Source organism: Thunnus maccoyii, chromosome 14 (assembly GCF_910596095.1).
Source record: "Thunnus maccoyii chromosome 14, fThuMac1.1, whole genome shotgun sequence".
In the NCBI taxonomy this organism is placed as follows: Eukaryota; Metazoa; Chordata; class Actinopteri; order Scombriformes; family Scombridae; genus Thunnus; species Thunnus maccoyii.
In genome coordinates, this window is record NC_056546.1 from 838,605 (window position 1) to 862,292 (window position 23,688).

Sequence of the window (23,688 nt, forward strand, 5' to 3'; positions counted from 1 at the left end):
GCGTATGTGTATGTGCCTATGTGAGTGTGTATGTGAGTGTGTATGAGTGAGTGAATGTGTGTGTGAGTGAGTGTGTATTTGTGTGTGAGTGTGTGTGTGTTTGTGCGAGTGTGTGTGTGAGTGAGTGTGTGTTTGTGTGTGAGTGAGTGTGTGAGTGAGTGAGTGAGTGAGTGTGTGTCTGTGTGTGTGTGTGAGTGCGTGTGTGTGTGTGTAAGTGTGTGTGTGTGAGTGTAAGTGTGTGTGTGTGTGTGAGAGTGAGTGAGTGAATGAGTGTGTGTGTTTGTGTGAGTGTGAGTGTGTGTGTTTGTGTGAGTGTGTGTGTGTGTGTGTGTGAGTGAGTGTGTGTCTGTGTGTGTGTGTGAGTGCGTGTGTGTGTGTGTAAGTGTGTGTGTGTGAGTGTAAGTGTGTGTGTGTGTGTGAGAGTGAGTGAGTGAATGAGTGTGTGTGTTTGTGTGAGTGTGAGTGTGTGTGTTTGTGTGAGTGTGTGTGTGTGTGTGTGTGTGTGAGAGTGTGTGTGTGTGTGTGAGTGTGTGTGTGTGTGTGTGAGTGAGTGTGTGTGTTTGTGTGAGTGAGTGAGTGTGTGAGTGTGTGTCTGTGCGTGTGAGTGAGTGTGTGTGAGAGTAAGTGTGTGTGAATGTATGTGTGTGTGTGTTTGTGTGAATGCATGTGTGTGTGTTTGTGTGTGAGTGTGTGAGTGTGTGTGTGTATGTGTGTGTGAGTGTGTATGTATGTGTGTGAGTCAGTGTGTGTGAGTGTGTGTGTTCTGAAGGATCAATATCAGTGATCAGACATTATTCATTAAAACACATTAAAGAATATAATAAAGAAATATTTCTCCTTCAGCAAGTAAACTTGATCAGTTTAAAACAGATATTAGTTGAGAGGATCTTCTGTATACAGATGTGACTCTTTACCAAAAATTATAAACATTAATTGACTTTAACAACTAACAGTGGACATTTTCTACACTTTCTTTAAGAATCAGTCATCTTTTATAACTACACATTAAACTTTGTACAGTAAAAATTAAAATGTGGAAAAAAGAAAATTAACTTGATGGATGTAAGTTATGTATGAACATAAATTAGGTTCAGTTGTTAAACATTAAGATCAACAATAGTAACAGACAGTCAGTGAACTGACTCCAGAGTCTCCAGTCTACAGTGTGGACTCTCCAGAAAATCACACAGCAGCTTCAATCCTGAAGACAAGTTGTTTCCTCCCAGATTCAGCTCTCTCAGATGGGAGGGGTTGGACTTCAGAGCTGAGCCCAGAGAATCACAGCTGGTCTCTGACAAACTGCAGCGCCACAATCTGAATAAAGAATAAATGACGTCACTTTAGAAGAAAAAGTTCCTGCTTGAAATCATTCAATGTTTCATAATCTGTTCAGAGCTGAAGAAGGTTTAGAATGTAGAAGTTTAGAAAATGGAAACTCCAAACAGCTGAACCCAACAGGATGCAGGTTAAAAACTGTCAAATACAAACAAAAGAAGAAGAGTTCTCAACATTCAGACACCTATTCATGTCAACGCTGATTCATAAAAACACTATATTCATACTTTAAACACCTGCATTGATCTCTGAGTCCCTTTGAGTGTGTGTGTGTGTGTGTGTGTGTGTGAGTGAGTGAGTGAGTGTGTGTGTGAGTGTCTGTACGTGTATGTGAGTGTGTATGTGTGTGTGCGTATGTGAGTGTGTGAGTGTGTATGTGTGTGTGAGTGAGTGAGTGTGTACGAGTGAGTGAGTGTGTGTTTGTGTGTGTGTGTGAGTGAGTGTGTGTTTGTGCGAGTGTGTGTGTGTGTGTGAGTGAGTGTGTGTTTGTGCGAGTGTGTGTGTGTGTGAGTGAGTGTGTGTTTGTGTGTGTGTGTGTGTGAGTGAGTGAGTGTCTGTGCGTGTGTGTGTGTGTGTGTGTGTGTGTGTGCGTATCTGAGTGTGTGTGTGTATGTGCGTGTGTGTGTGTGAGTGTGATAATTAAAAATTATAAACATTAATTGACTTTAACAACTAACAGTGGACATTTTCTACACTTTCTTTAAGAATCAGTCATCTTTTATAACTACACATTAAACTTTGTACAGTAAAAATTAAAATGTGGAAAAAAGAAAATTAACTTGATGGATGTAAGTTATGTATGAACATAAATTAGGTTCAGTTGTTAAACAGCACAAAGTTTATAATCTGATACAGGAACAGATCAGTGGTGAAATCACACAGCATTAATTTATTCATATTGTTTCTAAATAAAGAAGAGCTCATTTTATCCCTGCAGTGGTTCACATGTGTCATTTTACCAACAAAGTTAAACAAAGTTAACTTCAAATTGATTGTATTGTTCTGATGTGACAACAGATTTATGTTCTCATCAAAAACAACATATCACATGATTTACACGTTTCTTATGTATTTTCTTAATATACAGAAATATATAAAGTACCACAAAGCTTATAGTATGATACAGGAACAGATCAGTGCTGAACACTAGAAAGCCTGGTTTATAACATGTTCAATGGTTTGTCCTCCTCCACTATGTGACTTTGTGTTCACTCCCTCAGTAAGTTCTATTAGATCCTCCAGAAGATCCTCTATACCAGATTGGACCATTTCATCACACTGCATCTGGACAGTCAGCTTTCTCTGTGAAAGCCACAACTCAGTGAACGTCCTACCTGATGATATGAAGAGCTGCAGTTCCATCAATACATTCAAAACCAAATTAAAAAATCTACTAAAGACCAATCAGCTGTGTGACCACTGAGTCTAAACTCCATCTACAGTCTTCTCATTAGTGCAGGTAGTCTGGCTTTTAATGTGACAAGTTTACATTATTAATTTCTAGTTGACATTGTGGGTGTATGTGATGTGCTGTTGTGTGTAGCTTTGTATTTTGTATTTTGTATTTTGTATTCTGTGTGTTTTTTGCTTTCTACTGTTTGTTGTTGTGCTGTTGTATGTTTTGATTGTGGGGGACTGAGGATGTAAATTAGCTTTGAGCTAACTCTGGTGCATCATTTATGTTAAAACCTGTACAGAACTGTCCCAATAAATAAATACAATCACAACTGAACACTAAAACATTCACAGATCTGAAAGTGAAGGTTCACATCAGAAAGTATTAATGCATGTATCAAATACATGACTTACACACTCTGATCTATATGCACCACATACAAAATATAGTCTACAAAGCTGACATGTTAACATGTTATTCTAGTTACTTTAAACTTATTACTCATATACGGCTCAGATTAAGACATTGTCACAACAAGCAGCCAGACCTCCTGCACACTCATTCACTAATCACACAACATCAACAGGTGACTGAACAACCACTCAATTAAAAACTGGATCAATTCCACATGAATGAGTGAGTCCAGACAGCTCACTGTAACTTCAACAAGCAAACTACCTACAACACATTATATGATCTCTGCTGCATTCTGGTTAAGGAGATAAATTCACACAACAGCCACACAGAGACATTTAACTATCAGAGATGAAATTAGAGACCAAAGAGACAGAGAGAGAGAAGCTGTATCTGACTCACGTTATCTGACGTCTTCTTCTTTCTTTCATGGAGATGAAGTCATTTAAACTTACTCTCCCGGTTGACTATGCCACTGTATTCCCGCCATGTGTCCAGCCCGGACAGCTGAGGCAGCGAGGCCTGAGGCTGCGCCAGCAGAGCGGAGCTCTTCATCCGCTCCCCGGCGGCGTCCTGCTGCTGCCGCGCCCCCCAGTCCAGATCCAGTCTGAATCCATTCTAATTCCCTAAATGAATAATGGGGATGCATTTGCACCACTTGCTCCATTGCTCAGGGCCACATGGCTCCACCAGTGACTCCATCTATACAAACTCATGTTGTGCAGCCAAACACAAGTAAAAATGCAAAAAGACTCAAACGTGACATCTTTATTTATTAGGCCTACATGTGCAAAACAGTTGAGCACGAACAATAAAGACCTGCATCACTAGCAAGGGCTTCATCATTATGCACATTTAAAAAACATAAATGCTATCCCATAATGCAACACATGGACTGTCAGTACCTGCTGTTACAACTGTATCACTCTGAGCACAGACAGCAGAAACTGAAAGTCTGCTCATTAGTTCATCTGCACTGTTTGTATTTGTGTTGACATCAGTGTGATACCTGCAGACAGCTGCTGGCTGGCGTTAGCTCCCCGCAGGTAGAGACAGACTGAATACAGTAGAATCTGCACACATTTCACATCTCATAGTCAGAGATAATATCTCGTTAACAAACACACACTGAGAACTTAGATCAGTGTGGAGTCTTTGGTCAGTCTGTTCCTCTTGTAGATGTGATCTCTAGATGATCCCCTACGAGCAGTAGCGGACCGTGAGGTCACACTCACACACACACACACACACACACACACACACACACACACACACACACACACACACACACACACACACACACGCCTCTTTTATACAGAGAACCTGCTTTATAGCCATAAAGAGGATCCTTTGCTTGTTTACAGTGACATAAGCCGCCTCCGTGTGCTTTCACACAGCATACCGGCGTTCCGGATTCAGAGACGTGACGGAGATCAGACTGATCAGAGCAGGAAACTCTGCCATAAATACAAAGACGTTACAAGGACAAGCGGAGGACATTTCTCTTCGTTTGACGACGTTAAAAGTTAAGTTAGACTTTTCTTTCGGCTTCCAGACTCATTTAAAAAAAGAGAGAGCACAAACACACCTGCATCCCCACACACCTCCTCAACCCTGCAGCTGTAAGCCGCCTGATGTGGTCTGAATACGGGCTTAACAACAGCGTCAGCTCCCGGTCCCGCCGTGCCGGCTGTCACACACATAGACTGTATATAAAGATTATATTATGTATTATATTATTATTTTTATATACAGTCTATGGTCACACAGAACAGTGAGGCGGATTACAGGCGCAGTATTCCCGCTTTGAACGGGCTGTGTAAAAGGGGCTGAAGTGCACTCATCACCAACAACTAACATCTAAACAATATAAAAACTACGTCATTAAAAATAAATCCATTATAAAATCACCTTCTGACATCTGTTAACTCATGTACTCAAAGCACCGGCTCAACAAGCTGAAACTATGCTAACCTCGTTATTTCTCCCACACATGCATTAGCTAAACTGCCAACCTGGTCTTCCGATGCTAAACGTTCAGTCATGATGCTCAACTATCAGCCAACAATAAAGGAAAGATTTTCTGAAAGATAGAAATTAGGCCATATTTCTCACAGCAGTAAACAACAATCTTAATCAACTCTATAGATAATTAATACAGCAGGACTCACCAGCCACTTCAAAACATAATTCATCCTCCGTTTCTTCCTGTAATGGCTGCCCGCGTGAGCCCCGCGTGAGCCCCGCGTGCCCCACAGCACGAAGAAATACCTGCGCTTACTGGTTGATATGATGACGTCACCTGGGGGTGTCCCAGTCACCACAAATCACATTTTGATTGGTTAATATTGTTGTCATTATATTTATGCCATGTATGTTTTCTATGAGCGGAGCCTGCAACCAAGGATCCAGCAGGTCCTGAGAGCCGTATGGAGAAGCACAGGCAGACACATCCAGTTCCAGCTCCAAATACTGGGTTTATGCTTATGATAGTAACTGAAATCAAACAAAATTATTTTTAAAAATCACATACATAATTTTAATAACTAATTAAATAAAACTATTTTAACAAAAACATTATAATGAATTATAATGTTAATAATAACTAATTTGTAATATTTTATGAACTAAAAATTACACCTTTCAAAAATGGTAGGTCCTGCAGAGAAGGTCCTGAAGGCCCTGATGGACCTCCTCTGCCTATGAGACAGCCAGAGTCAGCTGACCATCCCGAGTCACGACAGTCCCGTAAACTGCAGCGAGTCCACAGACTCAAAGGCCCAAATCCCAATGTCCCCCCTAAACCTTGAACCCTGAACCCTCACACACTTAACTGACGTCACCTGGTAAGTGCTTGAGTGTGAGAGGCTGCAGAGACTCAACATGGTTTAAATAGGAAAGGGACAGCACTTTGTGACATATCACGTTACCTTGACGACACCAAAATATGTTACATACAGTTGTGGGTTTGGGACTTTTTATTTTACAATTTTTACTTCCTTCTCAGCCAAGGCACTTAAAATTCAAGATTCAATACTTGATCACCATATCAACATGATTGATTGGAATTTGTCTTAGTGAGCTCACTGAAACAAAAACAGAAAAAGGCAAAAATAGTAAAACCACTCGCTCATAAAGCACATAATACATTAAATAAAGTATTGAACACACAGGTATTATCCAACCCATAAAATAATCATGTGCACGACAGTAAAGTCAGGGACCAACTGCCTGATCTGAACGTCTTCCAGGCTCTTTCCTTACAGAGTGGACAAGAGGCGACTGTCATATAATTAATTTACTCATTTTTGTCAAAACAGCATCATTAAGCAAAACTTAAATAAAATGGTTGATGAATAAACTGGGTGTGTAATATAACCTCTGCTTGCATTCCTCTGATTTCATGTGTTTTTTATGTACCAACCTGAGTCCTTGTTAGTGTCGTGTTTCTTTGTAAATGTAGGTGTACCAGTTTACCCAGTATGCCAGGCTGAACACCCATGTGCCAGTTTGTTTACAGTTTTTTCTTGAATGCTTCAGGGCTTCCCCTGGTAACCCCGTATTTAACGCTGATTTAACATCACAACTGTGGGTAATTCCCTCAGGCAAAGTCTGCAGCGATGTGGACTGACAGAAAGTGTCGAGTCAGACTGGAATTTTCTAGAACAGTCTGAGACTGTTGGCCTCCCCTCAGACAAAGCTTGCCCCCCCCAAATTTACTTGCTTAGTTTCTCTCAATTCCTGGATGGCTATGGGATCATGATTACGTTATTTGATCCCATAGACACTCAACAATTGATCCATGATAGCCTGATATTGCTGTTTGACAAACTTCAGACTACACCAAATACATAAAGGTCTGTCTGAAGGCTTTTATTAGTTTCTGACTCTGGGAAATTGGGAAAAACAGTAAAATTCCCCAAAACTACTGAATCTCTGAACTCTCTCTTTAACCAAATCACACACATTTAGGCTATTCTATGTGATCTCCTTTTGATAACTGATGTAATAATTAATGTAATATTTTTTCACTTCCATTTACTGAACCTCCCCTGAAACTGTTTGGAGCCCCCCTGGGGAGGCCCGCCTCCCACTTTGAAAACCTCTGGTCTAGAAAATATTGGAATCTAGAGGAAATGAAAATAAATAAATAAATAAAGTAATGGCAAGAATCCTCTGACAAACAGAATATTCAGAAAGCAAACCGGATGGGAACAATCTGCCTAAGTGCTGCCCGGAGCGTTTAAAAGCAACACGCAGCGTCACAGAGGAGAGCAGTCCAGAAGTAAACAAGCGCCGTGCTAACAAACACTAGGAGAAGATACTGTCAAAAGTTTAACAGTATTGTGATCTGCAGTAGGATATAGTTTGATTTATACTTCTGCGTACGACATAGCTGCGCTCCCTACGCCGTAGCCTGACGTCCCCAGAAAAGTAACGACACGTCGCAGCGACACAGACCACAACAACTGTGATTGGTCCGCTTGGTAGCATCACATTTCCTCCAACGTTATCGTTAACTCTACTACATGCTTCAGCTTTTATCCTACATTCACAGCCCTACTTTAACAGTCTACCCATAATCTACCCATGGTCAATATCTAACCTTGTGAAATGTTTCCTAGTCCCTGTGGGCTACCAGCTAATACTATCAAATTAGCATGTAGGCAAATAATAATAATAATAATGATAATAATACATAAACTTATAGAGCACTTTTCAGGATACTCAAAGACGCTTTACAAAGGTAAAGCCAACATTAGCAACATGAGCCTGTTTCAAGCTGCCGTTTACAGGTCGACCAAATACATTAACATAATACATTAACAGCATCATTTACACAGACTTTCATCACTTTACAGCTGTTAGTGGCTCAGACCGGCTTCCTACCACAGTTTCTGTTGTAGCTTCTTGGAGCGCTCGTGTTGTTTTCTGTTTGAACACTGAATGCTTGTATGATACACGGAGACGACTGTTACTGTTAACACGGACCAACAAAGCACCGCCCACTCGTGCTACGCAGGTTTCAGAACAAGCAAACCCTCCGTGCTGAAGCCAGCAGGCAGACTGGAGCAGGGCCGTGCAGAGACCTTTAGAGGGGCAGGTGCTCAAAGTTAAAAAGGGGCACATGGAAGAAGACTTTTAAACACCATACACTGACACCACCTACAGCATAACCTGTTGAATTATAGCAACCCTTATTCAAACAGAATATAACATGGAATCTTACAACAAATCGTATCATATTATATCATTGTCCCCACCTGATGATATCGGAGGGAGACTATGATTCTCTCTCTACTGTGTCTGTGTGTGTGTTCTGTTGGCAGTAACTTGTTCTTTTAGTTAACAAACAGACTTCATTTTAGAATCAATTTAAAGTCACAGCAGTTTTATTCAGCAGCACAAAAATCACACTCAGCTGTCTCATCTCAACTATCAAATAGCATCTCAAGTGTTCCTGACTGTGTAACCCCAACATGAAAATGATATTTGAAATTATTGCCTGTCATTATAACAGCAATAATAAACACCAAGATGACTACACACGTAGCAATCCAAACATTCACTTATCTGTGCACATCTCTCACAAAAAAGTTTACATCATTTCAAAACAAAAACAAGGACAGAAACATTCATAAACTGAATGTAATGACACATCAAACTGTACAGCAGACAGAGCTGTCAGTGTTATTTACCTCCATCACTTCTTACAGCCATATGAACTGTAGCTGTTATGCAGATCAGCCATGGTACTAAAAACCACAGTGATACATTTCTACCTCATAATCATCACTTCATAGTATGTTGAGCATCACCAGTGTGACCTGAGGCACACATGTTCTACCTGACAGGGAACATAGTACAGTTGCTGTTGAGGGGGTTGCTGGGGAGGTTGCTGCCGTCATACGCTGCTTTTCATTACGCTAACATGTCACTTCCCTCACTTCTGTCTCTTCACGAGGACGGAAGAATTTGATTCACCAAACGGGACGTCCTCGCCCTACAGTCTATGGTCCTCGCTCTCTCCAGCGTCATATTGAGGAGACACAACTACTCATGACCCACAGCACCTCAACTGTCAAATATGTAGAAGTCAGCTTTAAATATGTAGAACTTATTAAGTAACAGTTTAAACTCTAAAGTTTAAACCGAAAATCCATTCATACAATTAATTAAGACTTTACACTGTTACTTAATAATTTATACATAGTGATTGCTGGAAGGAAAACATCTCATAACTGCTCCAATGTTTTATCATTTGGTTATAGATCTATAGCAGCGTCTGGCTGTCACAGAATAAGACACAAATAGACAATTTAAACCCGTTAATTACTGAACGAACAGAACCGACATAAAGGAGCAATTTAAACAGCTGTAGCCTGCAGAATATGTCTAAATTAAATGTTGCTTATTTAGTTTGTGAAAATCTGACATGATGATTTTATAGCAGACGCACTGAAACGGACAAGAAGAAAGGAGAAGCCTTTTAGCTTATGGAGAAAAGAAAAGAAAGTCACAAGAGTGTTTTTTGTGATTCATTCATGATTCAGTCATTTTCATTTTATCAATAAATATGATCAGCTGCTGTTGGTGACGTGATTCCTGTCCCACAGGTAGTTTTGCTGGTCTGCTGTATTACTACAACAGCCGACTGTTTACTGTCCGGTCAGATCAGCTGACCAATCAATGAACACATAACATACATAGCGTAATGAAAAGCAGCAGACTGTTGTTAGCTGGCGGCTAACTGAACAGGCTGTACAACAAACGTGCACGTTCACGTCAGTACGTCTTGTAAAATACACCAAACAACGTGCACATAACACCGCTGCAAACCCCGCTGTCCGGCAGCTGAAGTTCTCCCTTTTTAGAGCGAAATGAAATCCCAAATCATTGTTATTTCTCCCGCTGAACGTCCCTGGTTGCCGCAGCAACTCAGTTACTACTGTTAAGGCACGTCATGGTTGACCTCAGGTGAAAGGTCATCATGTGACTGACGGCAGCAGTCATGACGGTCATTTTATTTATAGCTAAATTATTATTAATTATTAATTGTTCTTCTTAAAGAGCCATGCAAGCCTTCACAAAAAAAATATCAATTGAATAAATAAATAAAAATAAAAATAAATATGCCTGGACAAAAGGGCACTTTGGACATCAAGGGGCAAAGGGGCAGGTGCTTGAGCACCCTCCGCCCCCCCTTCACACGTGCCTGGACTGGAGCCGCTTTCATGAGACGGACGAAGGAATCAGAGTTCGAATCGATTATTGATCATTCAAATAAGAATCACGATTAATGGAAAAATCTATTTTTTTGTCCAGCTCTAAAGTTTGGAAGATGGAAACTCCAAACACCTGAACCCAACAGGATGCAGGTTAAAAACTGTCAAATATAAAAGACAAAAACAGTGTTTCAGAGGTTCAGAGTGAATTATCCAGTGTAGATTTTTCTTGTTATATGAAGGTTTTAAATGTGCAGCTCAACATTGCTCTGACACAGTCAATGGACTAAACCACTGAAGAAGAAAACAGACTTTCCCATTAAGATCCTCAGTGTGGATCAGCATAATATCAGCGTTATGTCTGCAGTTTAATGTCACCACAACTGTCACATCATATTAATCTCAGCACAAAGGTAAAAAATGGTGTCTGACCCCAGGGTCTCCAGTCTACAGTGTGGACTCTCCAGAAAACTCAGTCACAGCTTTGCAGCACATCAGGATGAGTTTAATTAAGTCTCCTCGTTGGCCGGTGCAAGATTTGTGTCAAACTATTGTCATAAATAGCCCAGTTTTCCAGCGGTTCATATCAGGATCAAAATCAAACCCACTGCTGGTTATGTGTGCAGTGTTTCACTTGATTTTGCCCAATAAGAATTCAGAATCTCAACAAAAGACACTGGTGTCTACAAACCATATTGACAGGAAAGAGGCAGAGGAGAAAACACCAAAATCAACTGGGGCAGTGTGTTTTATTTGAGGTGCATGAGGCCAAACTGAAGGGGCATGGTCCTCATAGCCCCCGTGAAATTCCTACCCTGTTTAGTAGGTATGTGTAATTAAAACATGTTATTGGTGGCAGTAATCATTCCTCCTGTCCATACTGACTGTGAAGTGGTCTCTTCCTAACACAGCTACACTGGAGGAAATGAGTTCATTAGTTCAGCTGAAGCTAATATGAGGCTTTGACAGTCTGGTAGACGCCTACTTGATTTGTCTGACTCAAAGTTACAGACTATTTAGTACAAAATTCCCTCTTTGAGTTACGATCCCTCCACTGCAGCTCAGCAAGGAAACACTGAAGAAACACAAAGATACTTGATATGTGTGGATTTTGAATTCCTGAAAACATTCGACAGATTTGTGCTCAGGCAAATCCTGAAAATGTATGAACCAAACATTTGAAACTTCAGTGAAGGATTTGAATTGAATATAGAGCTGGGCGATACATCGATTTTATCAATTAATTTGAATTTATGGTTTAGGACGATGCTTAAGACAGTAGCAGCCCTAACACACCTCCTAAAAAGCAGGAAACATTAGAGGAATCATTTACCCAAACTACGAGAAGAAGGGCTGGAAAACTGCTGTCATGTTGATTTCATGTCTACATTGCTTTGTATGGTAAAGCGAGCAGGCGCCGACAGACTTCATGGTGCATTCAAGTGCACCTCATAAATGTGAAATCTGTACTCAAATGGCCATGAAGGTTGTTTAAAACGGGAAAATTTCTATTTCTATTTCTATGTTGTTGATAATCATTTTTATAGTTAAAATAAAAAAAGAATAATTCCTTTGTCTTTTGTAGTTTGTTTTTAAGAAAAACTAAATTTAAATCATAAATTGGGTGTGGTGTGAAAAAATCGTAGATTTTATTTTTTGGCCATATCGCCCTGCCCTAATTGAATATATAGAAAAAAAACTATCAAAGCTACAGCCAGTGAACTGACCTCAGAGTCTCCAGTTTACAGTTTGGACTCTCCAGTCCAGCACACAGCTTCATCTTTGAGCCGTCGTTGAGGTTGTTCCAGCTCAGGTCCAGCTCTCTCAAATGGGAGGGGTTGGACTTCAGAGCTGAGGCCACAACTTCCACGTGAGTCTCTGAGAGTCCACAGCCAGAAAGTCTGTAATGACACATATATGACATCATATGTTATCATGAAAGAGGAAACTTTATATTTACTTCATACATTTTGTAGGAGCCATTTATGTTGATTGTTGGCATGTCATTTGTTTAGTTATAACTTGCAGTATTATTTTGGACACTGGGTGGCGGTCATGAGATGCACAGGGTTGTATATTTAGGGGCATAGGTGACAGGAAACGGAAGGCACAGGCAGGTGGAGCACATACAGTTCTTACCAGATCGGGAACAGACGCACACTACAGCTGGCAGGATAGAAACCCGGTATGTTCATGTCATGTACAAAGACTAAAACAACAAACTAAACGGCAGCCAACGGACTGGAAAATCTGTTCTTGAATCTGCGTAAGATCACTCCTAACTTAACCTACCTGTGTAGTAATGGTAAACCGGAAAAACAGGAAAAGAAAGGACATCAAAAAATGAAAATTGCCATTACACCTAAGTAAGAACTCGCTCTTCGAGTGAAATTGGAGCTCGTGAGTCATTCGGACGGACTGAGCATTGTCACGCGGAACAACAAAGAGGACGCCGCCATTTCCAAACCAGGTGGACATCTTCGTCACCTGCGCTTACCTGACGGTGATTGAAAACCGCAAACTGAGTGAGTACATGCAAGCATTAAGCTTTATTGGAGAAGCTATATGCGAAGCCGTATTGGAAGACGGCTATTATAATGGAGTTGGTGGACTGAAGACTGAAAGCTACGATCGCACATCGATCAGCTGTTTGAAACATTGTGCCGGCAGCATACGGCTTTCGTCAACAAGTCTTAAAGAGACAGTGAACAAATATGTCTGTTGTTAAGTCTGATGCTCAGTCACAAGATGACGATGTTGAAAAGGAAAAAAGGGTTATCAAACACACTGCCAAAGGCTTGGAATTGTTCATTGCAAATTGTCAAAAGACACGAAACAGAAAATGTAAACAAGCTAACAAGTTGATGGAAATGCTGAAAGAGCTCATGAAATTAAAGGAAAATGCAAGAGAAGTACAATCTAATTTGTTTCAATTAATCAAGCTCTGTGATGAAGCCAAGGAAAACCATGAATCACTGGTGAATTTACCACTGCCTGAAGATGAACTTGAAAAGCAAAATCAGTGGTTTCAACGAAAAATGGAAATCTTTAAAGGGTGTATACAAAATGTAAAGGTGTGGTTACCTGAGGCTGGACAGCAAATTGCACACTCCATTGCTGAAAGTGTCATACTACGAAGTGTAGTAAATTCAGATGACATTGGACCTGATGACAGTGTTTCAAATGCCTCAAAACCTAAATCAAAGCACAAATCCAGTTCTTCATCACGTGCATCTTCAACATCCTCTGCTTGCATTAAAGCTCAGGCAGAAAAGGCTGCTCTCATGGAACGTGTTGCTGCCCTGAAGAAAAAACATGAGCTTGAGGCACAAGAAGAACAATTGAAAAGAAAGAAAGAGCAACTGGAACTAGAAACTGAACTGGCAGCAACCAATGCAAAAATCAACATACTTGAGGCCTTGGGATCAAGAAGCAGCTCTAGAGTTTCTGATGGGATGAACTCTTATTTGAGAAAAGGAACTGCTCAAAATGAAACATCAGCTAAATTAAATCCACACACAAATGAATATCTACCAGATCAAGTGCAGCAAAGACAGAATGTGTTGATTGAAACTAACTCTTCTTCCCAGCAACAGGTTGTTAGACCAAAAGAAACAGCTCACGGACCATCTGTTCGACCTCATGATACAACCCATCTAATACAATATTCTCCTCAAAGGCAAAATGTACAGAGTCGTATGCAGGGGTATGTTCGCACTACACCCCCTGTATTGAATGATGGCAATCAAGTTGATATGTGTAACCTAATACAGAGGCAAAATGACATCACTGCTCTCCTGGCTCAACAAAGTCTCTCTTCTACTTTACCACCAAGAGTCATTCCTGTTTATGATGGTGATCCTTTACAGTACGACGTTTTCCGCAGGGCATTTGAGAGAGGAGTTGAAAAAAAGTGTGATGACTACAGTGACTGCTTGCATTTCCTAGAGCAATATACAAGAGGGCTTCCAAAAGACTTAGTCCGCAGCTGTCAACATCTGCCCCCAGCCCAGGGCTATCAAAGAGCAAAAGATCTGCTCAAAGAACATTTTGGTAATGAACATAAGATTGCCACTGCATATATGGACAAAGCATTTGCCTGGTCAGTGATCAAATCAGAGGATGTGGAAGCATTGCAAGCATTCTCACTGTTCCTTAGAGGTTGTTGCACTGCAATGGAACATCTCACCTATATGGAGGAAATGAATGTTGCTTCCAGTATGAAGACCATCCTTCTGAAACTGCCTTACAGGCTCAGAGACAAGTGGAGAAGTAGAGCATGTCAGTTACAGGAGCAGCGTGGACATCGAGCTAGATTTTCTGACCTGGTAGACTTCATAGAGAGACAAGTGAAAATACTATCAGATCCACTTTTTGGAAACATTCAGGATGCTAAGCCAGCTGCAACTGTCAAAAGCTCTACTAAAACAAGAGAAAAGTCAAGACCTAGAGGAAGCAGTTTTGCAACAGCTGTAACACCTGTAAAAACATCAGTACAAGAAAATTTGACAACAAATGGAATGAAAGGAAATGTACCTACTACCAATTTTCAAAGTTCTTGTTTGTTCTGCAACAAGAGTGGTCACACATTGGGGCGGTGTCCACAGATCAGGAAGAAGATGCACAGAGAAAAAATAGGCTTCTTAAAGGAGAAGGGAGTCTGTTTTGGATGTTTAAAAATAGGACACATGAGCAAAGACTGCAAGAGTCGTTTGACTTGTGATGTGTGCAACCAAAATCATCCTGAAATACTTCACATTGAACAAAAGGACAAAGGAAAAAAAACAGAACATACAGAACAGAGTGAAAAAGCAACTGGGAGTAATGCTGTTCTCTCACCTCATACATGTGGGCATATTGGGGCCGGTGATGAAAACTGTACCTTTTCCATTGTACCAGTACAAGTAAAGAGCCAAAAGGGGGACACAGTGTTGCAAACATATGCATTTTTGGATCATGGAAGTACATCTACCTTTTGCACAGAAAGCTTGATGAGAAGGCTGAACATAACAGGGCAAAGGACCAATATTCTTTTACGTACCATGAACCAAGTGAAGCCTGTGACCAGTCATCATATCTCAGGTTTGGAAATATCTAGTCTGGACAAAGACTATTTCATTCAAATATCTGATGTGTTCACACATAAAACCATGCCTGTTTCCCAGCTCAACATTCCCAGACAAGAAGATCTGACACAATGGCCTTACTTGAAGGATATCATGATTCATGAAATAGACTCTGGCATTGACCTACTCATCGGGACAAATGCTTCAAAGGTATTGGAACCTTGGGAGCTGGTCAACAGCCAAGGGGATGGACCATATGCTGTGAGGACCCTACTGGGGTGGGTCATCTATGGTCCCCTGAGAGGAGACAAAAGCATAAGGGATGAAAATGGCTGCCCTGCTGCTGCTGTCAATCGAATATCCATTGTAAACTTGGAGGAGCTACTGGTCAAACAGTACAATCATGACTTCAGTGAAGGAACCAGCAAGGAAACAGAGGAAATGTCTAGGGAAGATGTAAAATTCTTGGACATTGTGAATCGCTCAGCAAAAGTGACAGATGGACACTACTGCCTAGACTTACCTTTCACACAAGAAAAGCCCAGCATGCCAAATAACCGTTGCATTGCAGTGCAGCGCATCCAGAGCCTGAAACGCAAGTTTGCCAAGAATAAGAAATTTCATGATGAATATAAATCTTTCCTCACAGAAATGATTGTCAATGGTTATGCTGAAGTGGTACCAGTCGACCAGCTGAATCGAAGCGATGGAGAACTCTGGTACATCCCACATCACGGAGTGTATCACTCAAAGAAAGGAACCTTAAGGATAGTGTTTGACTGTGGTGCAGTCTTTAAAGGAACATCACTTAACTGCCAATTGCTGCAGGGTCCAGACCTTACCAACTCACTCATTGGAGTTCTCATCAGATTCAGACAAGAGCCGGTTGCTTTGATGGCTGACATTAAAGCAATGTTTCATCAAGTCAGAGTATCAGAAAAGCATGTTGACTATCTGCGATTCCTGTGGTGGCCCGATGGTGATGTGCAGCAAGATCTTGTTGAATACCGGATGAAAGTACATCTCTTTGGAGCCGTGTCGTCACCAAGTTGTGCAAACTTTGCATTAAGGAAGACTGCTGATGACAACAAAGGTCACTTTCCATCAGAGGTGACAAACACAGTAAAGAACAACTTCTATGTAGATGATTGTTTGAAATCCCTGCCTTCGGAACAGGAAGCAGTTCAAATAGTAAGAGACCTGACTGCTCTCTGCAAAATGGGAGGATTCATGCTGTCAAAGTGGATCAGCAACAGCCGTGCTGTATTGGCATCCATTCCCCAAGAAAACCGAACCAAAGAGACTAAGGAGTTGGACTTGGACAAAGACAATCTGCCAATGGAAAGAGCCCTGGGATTGCACTGGTGTGTTGAAACAGATGTCTTCAAGTTCAAAATTGCTGCACAGGAACGACCATACACCAGACGTGGCATCTTGTCCGTAGTCGGCTCTATATACGATCCTTTAGGATTTGTAGCACCATTTACTCTGCCAGCCAAACTGATTATGCAGGAGCTCTGTAAGAGAAAACTTGGATGGGATGAAAACATACCCCAAACCTTCTTGCATCGGTGGACAGGATGGCTAGCAGACCTTAACAAGATGGCAGAGTTTAAAGTAGACCGGTGCATGAAGCCCACAAGCTTTGGTCAAATCAGATTTGCACAGCTACACCACTTTTCAGATGCCAGTGAAAGTGGCTATGGTACTGCCTCATATATAAGACTGGAAAACTATAACAGAGAAGCGCATGTTGCATTCATAATAGGAAAATCCAGAGTGGCACCATTGAAACAAATAACGACTCCCCGAATGGAGCTCACAGCTGCAGTCCTAGCTGTCAAAGTTGACACAATGCTGCGAAAGGAATTACAGCTTCAACTGGACAAATCCATCTTCTGGACCGATAGCACAACGGTGCTTAAATACATCAACAACGAAACCAAACGCTTCCAAACATTTGTAGCAAACAGGACCTCTTTTATAAGGGATGCTACTGATGTATCACAATGGAGATATGTTAACACAAAGGAAAATCCTGCAGATGAAGCCTCAAGAGGACTAACAGCAGACCGCTTCTTGAGCTGCAAAAGATGGATCCAGGGACCAGATTTTCTCTGTAAGCCAGACAGAGAATGGCCAAAACCTCACTTGGAATCTGCAATCTCTGCTAATGATCCAATGGATCTGGAAGCACTCACACCAAACCATCTTCTTCTGTTGAAGTCTAAGCCAATACTACCACCTGGACTCTTTGTAAAAGAAGACTTGTACATCAAACGCAGATGGAGACAAGTGCAATACATGGCAGATCTCTTTTGGAAACGGTGGACACAGGAATACTTACCTCTTATCCAAGAACGACAACGGTGGTCAAAGGTGAAAAGAAGCTTTGCTCCAGGTGACATTGTTGTGGTGGTTGATTCTACTGCACCACGAGGCTCATGGCTAATGGGCAGAATACTGGAAACTAAACCAGATGCACAAGGACTTGTGCGCACAGTTCGACTTCAGACAAAGAGCAGCATCTTGGAAAGACCAATAACAAAGATATGTCTGCTCCAAGAAGCCGAGACCTAAACGGCAAGAAAAAAAGAAAAAAAAAAGGAAGATTGAAGAATCAGTAAAGAAGATTAATGCCAACACATAGATGCATTTTTTGAAAATTGTATATGTAATGTATAATGGATATGGCACCTTTTTTATTATTTATTGGTAATTGTTTTGTTATATACTTAAAACAATTAGGGGCCGGTATGTAGGAGCCATTTATGTTGATTGTTGGCATGTCATTTGTTTAGTTATAACTTGCAGTATTATTTTGGACACTGGGTGGCGGTCATGAGATGCACAGGGTTGTATATTTAGGGGCATAGGTGACAGGAAACGGAAGGCACAGGCAGGTGGAGCACATACAGTTCTTACCAGATCGGGAACAGACGCACACTACAGCTGGCAGGATAGAAACCCGGTATGTTCATGTCATGTACAAAGACTAAAACAACAAACTAAACGGCAGCCAACGGACTGGAAAATCTGTTCTTGAATCTGCGTAAGATCACTCCTAACTTAACCTACCTGTGTAGTAATGGTAAACCGGAAAAACAGGAAAAGAAAGGACATCAAAAAATGAAAATTGCCATTACACATTTGATGATGAAACAGTTTGACTTTCCCTATTTTGATTAACATTTGCTCTTCACATCAGTGGTTCAGTTAATCTCTTTTTAATAAAAAAAAAATTGAGGCATTTTATTTCTTTAATGAAAGGCGACAGTTGAGTGATAACAGGAAACAAGAGGAGAGAGAGAGACAGGAAATGACATTGAGGTTATATGACATGTATCTTCACCAGTAGGCTACCAGAGCACTCCTAGTTCAGCTAATCACATCTCACTGTGCTTGAATGAAACAATAATTCTCATCACTCTCTCTCATACCTGCAGACTTTTAATCTTTGTTTTGCTTTAATCTTGCAGATGAAGGGAGAGAAAATGGATTTACATTGAGGCTTCCATAATGTGTTCAGTCTGTCTGTGTGATCTGATCCCATGTCTGTCTCCACAAAGTCAGCATGAGGCATCTTGATTAGAAAACCATTTTTACTGTCCACTATTTTTAATTTGACTGCAGGATATTTTTACTCAGTTCAGCTCAGTGAACAGTTACAGTTGAGAAAGATCATCTCTCTTTGCTACCTGCTGCTGTCAGGTTTACATCCATAAGCAGCAAAATTTAGTGACTGTTGACAAACACAAATAAAACAAATGGCTTCACATTATTGGAGCTGTACATAATTAAATATGAATGTAATTAAATATTTAGATGTGCATGACAGATGACTACATGATGTTTAGTTGTCAACATTCTTTTCTGAGAATCTAAAAACTGATTCAGCACAAACACAATTAAACCAATAAGGTTGAATTATTTTCAACATGATGTCATCAGAAAGATGTTATCAGAGTATCAGTATTAAAATATAACATTGACCTTTAATGTGTATAAGATCTCTTTAAACAGTCTGAATTCTACCTTTCTGTTTTGTAGTTTTGTAGGAGACAAAATGTGTATTTAGCCTGTGTTGTTTATTTATTTAGGCTGCACATGTTCTGTCACAGGTAATTGGCACATGGGTTTGGTTCCACATTATTTACCTGTTCACCTGTATGGCGGCAGGAACAGAGAGACAAAGAGGGTTAGCAGGCCTCCCATATTTTCTGTTGACTGTCACATCACATCAGGTATAATTTAGTCTTGCTTTATTTATTCCAGTACAACAACTCTTTTCAGTGTTTTTTTTGTTTTCATTATTAAACAGAATAAAACACATCTGGACTTCAGTATGGATTTGTATGAACATGTCACAATTATGAGCCTACTTGGCCTCTTAGCAGCTTTTTTCATGGATAGTAGTCACTACACGTTTCTTTCTGTGACCAAGAGAATATAAGAAAGACTTTAAAACAAGACTATGTAACACAACTTCCCTCTTTAAAATAAAAAGTTGAATACATGAGAAATAAAAGGCACCATTGCTTGGTTCAACACACTCAGGGGTTTTGTCTTGAATGACCAGTAGTTTACGGAGGCTAATGTTGGTTAATGTTAGCAAACTTTACATATTGTTGTATGTCTGACATTACTGAATCAGTTTGATGATCCCCAGTGCTCACTAGGAAATGGCCCAGAAACCATTAACCATTATAATAACTTTACTGCATTCACTGATAACTGTAAAATACTGATATATGTTGTGATAAAATTCTGCTGTAATGAAACCTCAACCACAACCTCTAAAGTCCTTCATTTGTTTTACCAGGTTTGAATGACGCCTCCATCACCCAAAGGAAGATAAATAGAAGGAAAAACTGTAAAATCTAATAAATACTAGAAATAAACAGAATAACTGTGTTGATTAACTTAACAACTATATGGATGTAGGGCCTCTTAAGGCTCCACAGAGAAGTTTGTGTCACAGATTGCTGAGCAGGTGGACCCAAATGCAGAGACCGGAAAGCAAAGCTGAAGAAAACGGTCTTTATTTCAAAGACTGGCAGGCAAAAACAAAAGCAGGCTGAGCTGAGAAGAACAAAATACAAAAGTCGACTGAGCAGCAAACACGACAGGACAGAACTGGACACAACAGAATAGACTTACTGAACAGAACAGACCACTCTACAAAGACTGAACTGAAAACTGGACTTAAATACAAACTGAACTAATTAGACAACAGGGAACAGGTGGCAAGACACAAGAGCAGGCTGGGAGTGATTGGCTGGGAAAGACACTATGGCTGCAGTTGAATAGTCTTTTTTGTTCAGGAAGGTTCCTCACTGAGTGAAATGATCCAGAAGTATCTAAGTGGCAGCCATGATAAGAGCTGGTCCAATTCTCTAAATGCTAACGAAAGGTGCTGCAACGCTTCCTTTCTAATCTCCTTTAGCAGAGGGTACACTTGACCATCCTTTACGAAAGGAACGGAGATAATTCCATCCCACAATTCTTTGCAGCAGCAAGCGACGCACCGTTCACAAACTCAAACAATTACACCCACATTACACATCCACAGCGGTCCGTGGATCTTCTGGTCAAAGCTGCTTGTTTGATAACAGAATAAACTAATGTTCAATGTGTTATACGTTGTTCATGTCAATTAAAAAACAGGAATTCAGCTGCTTTTCCTGTTTTCGTCTTCAAATCCGCAATTAGAATAGAAATTAAATCAAAACCAGAAAACAACTGTTTTTTTGCTTTTATTGTTATATCTATATTATCTGCCTACTGCATCTCTACAAATACACTGTCAATGACTATGCTTATATAGATAGACAGATAGATAGATAATCAATGAAGTTATGCTGCTGTGCCTCGTGCGTAAACACAGCATCTGTCTTAATGGGAAAATGCACTTATTGTTCTTGCTGTTGGGGGGGGGGGGGGGGTTTTAATAATCCTTCCACTGCAGCTCAACCAGGAAACACTGTCAATTAACATTAATTAATATTAGATCCTAACTGGTCCTCTCGGCGTGTCTGGAGATTTGAATAATCAGTGATGTTCGGCTGCTTTCCACTTTTTCTTTCCCTGTACAGTGTTTATCTGTTAAGCTGCAGTAGAAGGATCAGAACAAAATGAGGGAATTTGGCACTAAAACGACTGTAACGTTGAAAGATTTCTGCTTGAGTTTATTAAATACTTGCAGGGATCATCTGCATTAAGAGAGACGCTGTGCACATTTACACACAAGGTACAGCAGCAACTTCATTTAAATCTCCAGACGACGTTTCTTCACATGAAAAACAGCAACAAAATAATGTTTTATGTATATTTGTTCATCCTGTTATCAAACGAATTCAACAGATGTTTGGACGGAGGAACACGGACCCACAGCCTGGATCAACCAGAACAACTTTAAAGCACAAACAAGTCAACATTTCAAGGTGTTTGGGTTTGTATGTGGTGGTTCTTAAGCTGTTCTATGCATTATAGGCTAATAACAGATTATAATCAGCATATTAAACATAACACAGAAGTCTGTCTTTCAAGAAAAAGGGATATGAGACGTTTTTAGTCAGATGATGTTTTTAATCAGGGACGGAGCTAGACTGTCAGCACAGAGGGGCCCAAGTATTCTCAAGGGGCCCTTCTAATAAAGTCATTTTAAAATTCACAGCTGTAAAATAGCTGATATGTCCTATCCATAATCACAAATTGTTATTGATCCAAGCAAGCCTATGTCTATGAAAACATACAGTGAAGCCACAGGCTTGTTCTGAAGAACAAAAAAGAAAACAGGTTGCCAGCTGGTTCAAATGTTTCAGCACTGAGGACAGCAGGCGGCGCTCTACATACATCTATTGATGAACGGTTCAACACCATCAATAGACAGAAACAGATGCGCTGTCTCAGTACCATGTCTGTCTTACATGATAATAACATAAACATAAAGTAGAGACGGCAGTCTACAACACTACAAGATCTATTCAAATACAAAGTGGACAGTCTACAACACCACAGGCAGTGACACAGACAGGAGCTGAGATGCGGTAAACGAGGAGTTAAACAACAGATAAATCTAATATTCTGACTGATTTCTTCATAACCAGCTGTAGTTTAGTGTAACGTTAGTCAATTTGTGTAATATCCTCCATAGAACAAAATAATCCGTACAGTTTAACAAACTTTGTATATTTCACGGTCCCTTTTAGAAATGTCATCCTCTTCTCCTTCATGGTGGCAAACCTGCCAAACACTTTGTCCTTATCAGTGTTTATGTCCCGCTCAACACGCAGCAAAGTGAGGTTGGATAGTTTGGCCTCATCCACACACAAACACAAACAGCTCTTAATGAGCCTCACACGGCTGAAACTTTGTGTGGCGAGTTTCATTCACCACAAACATGAAAAGACGCGAATATCTCATATTTTGGATCAAGATTTCAGTGAAGTTAATCTTAACCGTTGAATCGCTGCTTCTGTGGTCTTCACTTCCCGCAGAGTCAACGAGCAGAAATACGGACAGCGCCACTCTGCCATTGCAACCCACATTGTGGTCGGAGGGGGGATTACACCCATAGTGATAAGAACCACCATAGAGAATGAATAGGAGAAGCTGAGAGAGTTAAAGGTCCAGTGTGTAGTATTAAGTGGCATCTAACAGAACAGACTTGGTAAAAATGGAATAGAATATTTAGAAGTATGTTTTAATTAGTGTCTAATCAGCTGAAAATAATACTTTATATCTACATAGGGAGCGGGTCCCCCTCATGGATGTATAAAGAGAACTGGATACAGGGAGAGCACCAGGCTTTGAAGCAAATTTGACATAGTGGCCAAACCGTGTAATACAACGTCACGTGATGCACACTGGCCCAAAAAGACTTTTTCCCACAGACTTACATTGTGAAAGAGACATCGGTAAATCAGCGGATACATTTTTCTGAGCATCACAACCCCCACAAAATGACTCGTCTCACTATCAGAATTAAATCCGTTCGGTCCGATCACCTTTCAAAAGCCTAGAAGAGCCGCATGATTGAATTCTTTTATCCCCATTCAAGTTAGCCGGAGGGCTAAACCGGAAGTAGCCGACTCGGCCAGCGAAAGTCACTAGTGCGCTCGCTCTATGGGCCGCACAATGCGGAAGATCCGGGTACTTTCATACCAGGAAGTCAATTTTTTTTTTTTATTGAAAGTGCTTGCATAGACAGACATAAAATGAACAGGGGATGAGGGGGTTACATACAAAA

At 40.5% G+C, this 23,688-nt stretch overlaps 3 protein-coding genes across 3 annotated transcripts in view; 2 read left to right on the plus strand and 1 right to left on the minus strand.

Annotated features, from left to right (window-relative positions):
- LOC121911176 overlaps nucleotides 1–23,688 on the plus strand; it is a 374,983-nt gene that overhangs the window by 333,319 nt on the left and 17,976 nt on the right. The gene's annotated exons all lie outside the window — the stretch shown is intronic.
- The window catches only part of LOC121912100 (NACHT, LRR and PYD domains-containing protein 12-like), a 42,877-nt gene that overhangs the window by 3,861 nt on the left and 15,328 nt on the right, over nucleotides 1–23,688 (minus strand). Inside the window, exons 5-6 of the mRNA XM_042434181.1 lie at nucleotides 12,099–12,272; nucleotides 1,144–1,314 (exon numbers count right to left, since the gene is read on the minus strand). Coding sequence (XP_042290115.1) covers nucleotides 1,144–1,314; nucleotides 12,099–12,272 — 345 coding nt within the window. The remainder of the gene's footprint in view (nucleotides 1–1,143; nucleotides 1,315–12,098; nucleotides 12,273–23,688) is intronic.
- Nucleotides 12,338–18,572, plus strand: LOC121911178. Its single transcript, XM_042432422.1, has one exon. It carries the CDS (start codon nucleotides 13,086–13,088, stop codon nucleotides 18,015–18,017), a length of 4,932 nt encoding a protein of 1,643 aa, XP_042288356.1. The 5' UTR covers nucleotides 12,338–13,085; the 3' UTR covers nucleotides 18,018–18,572.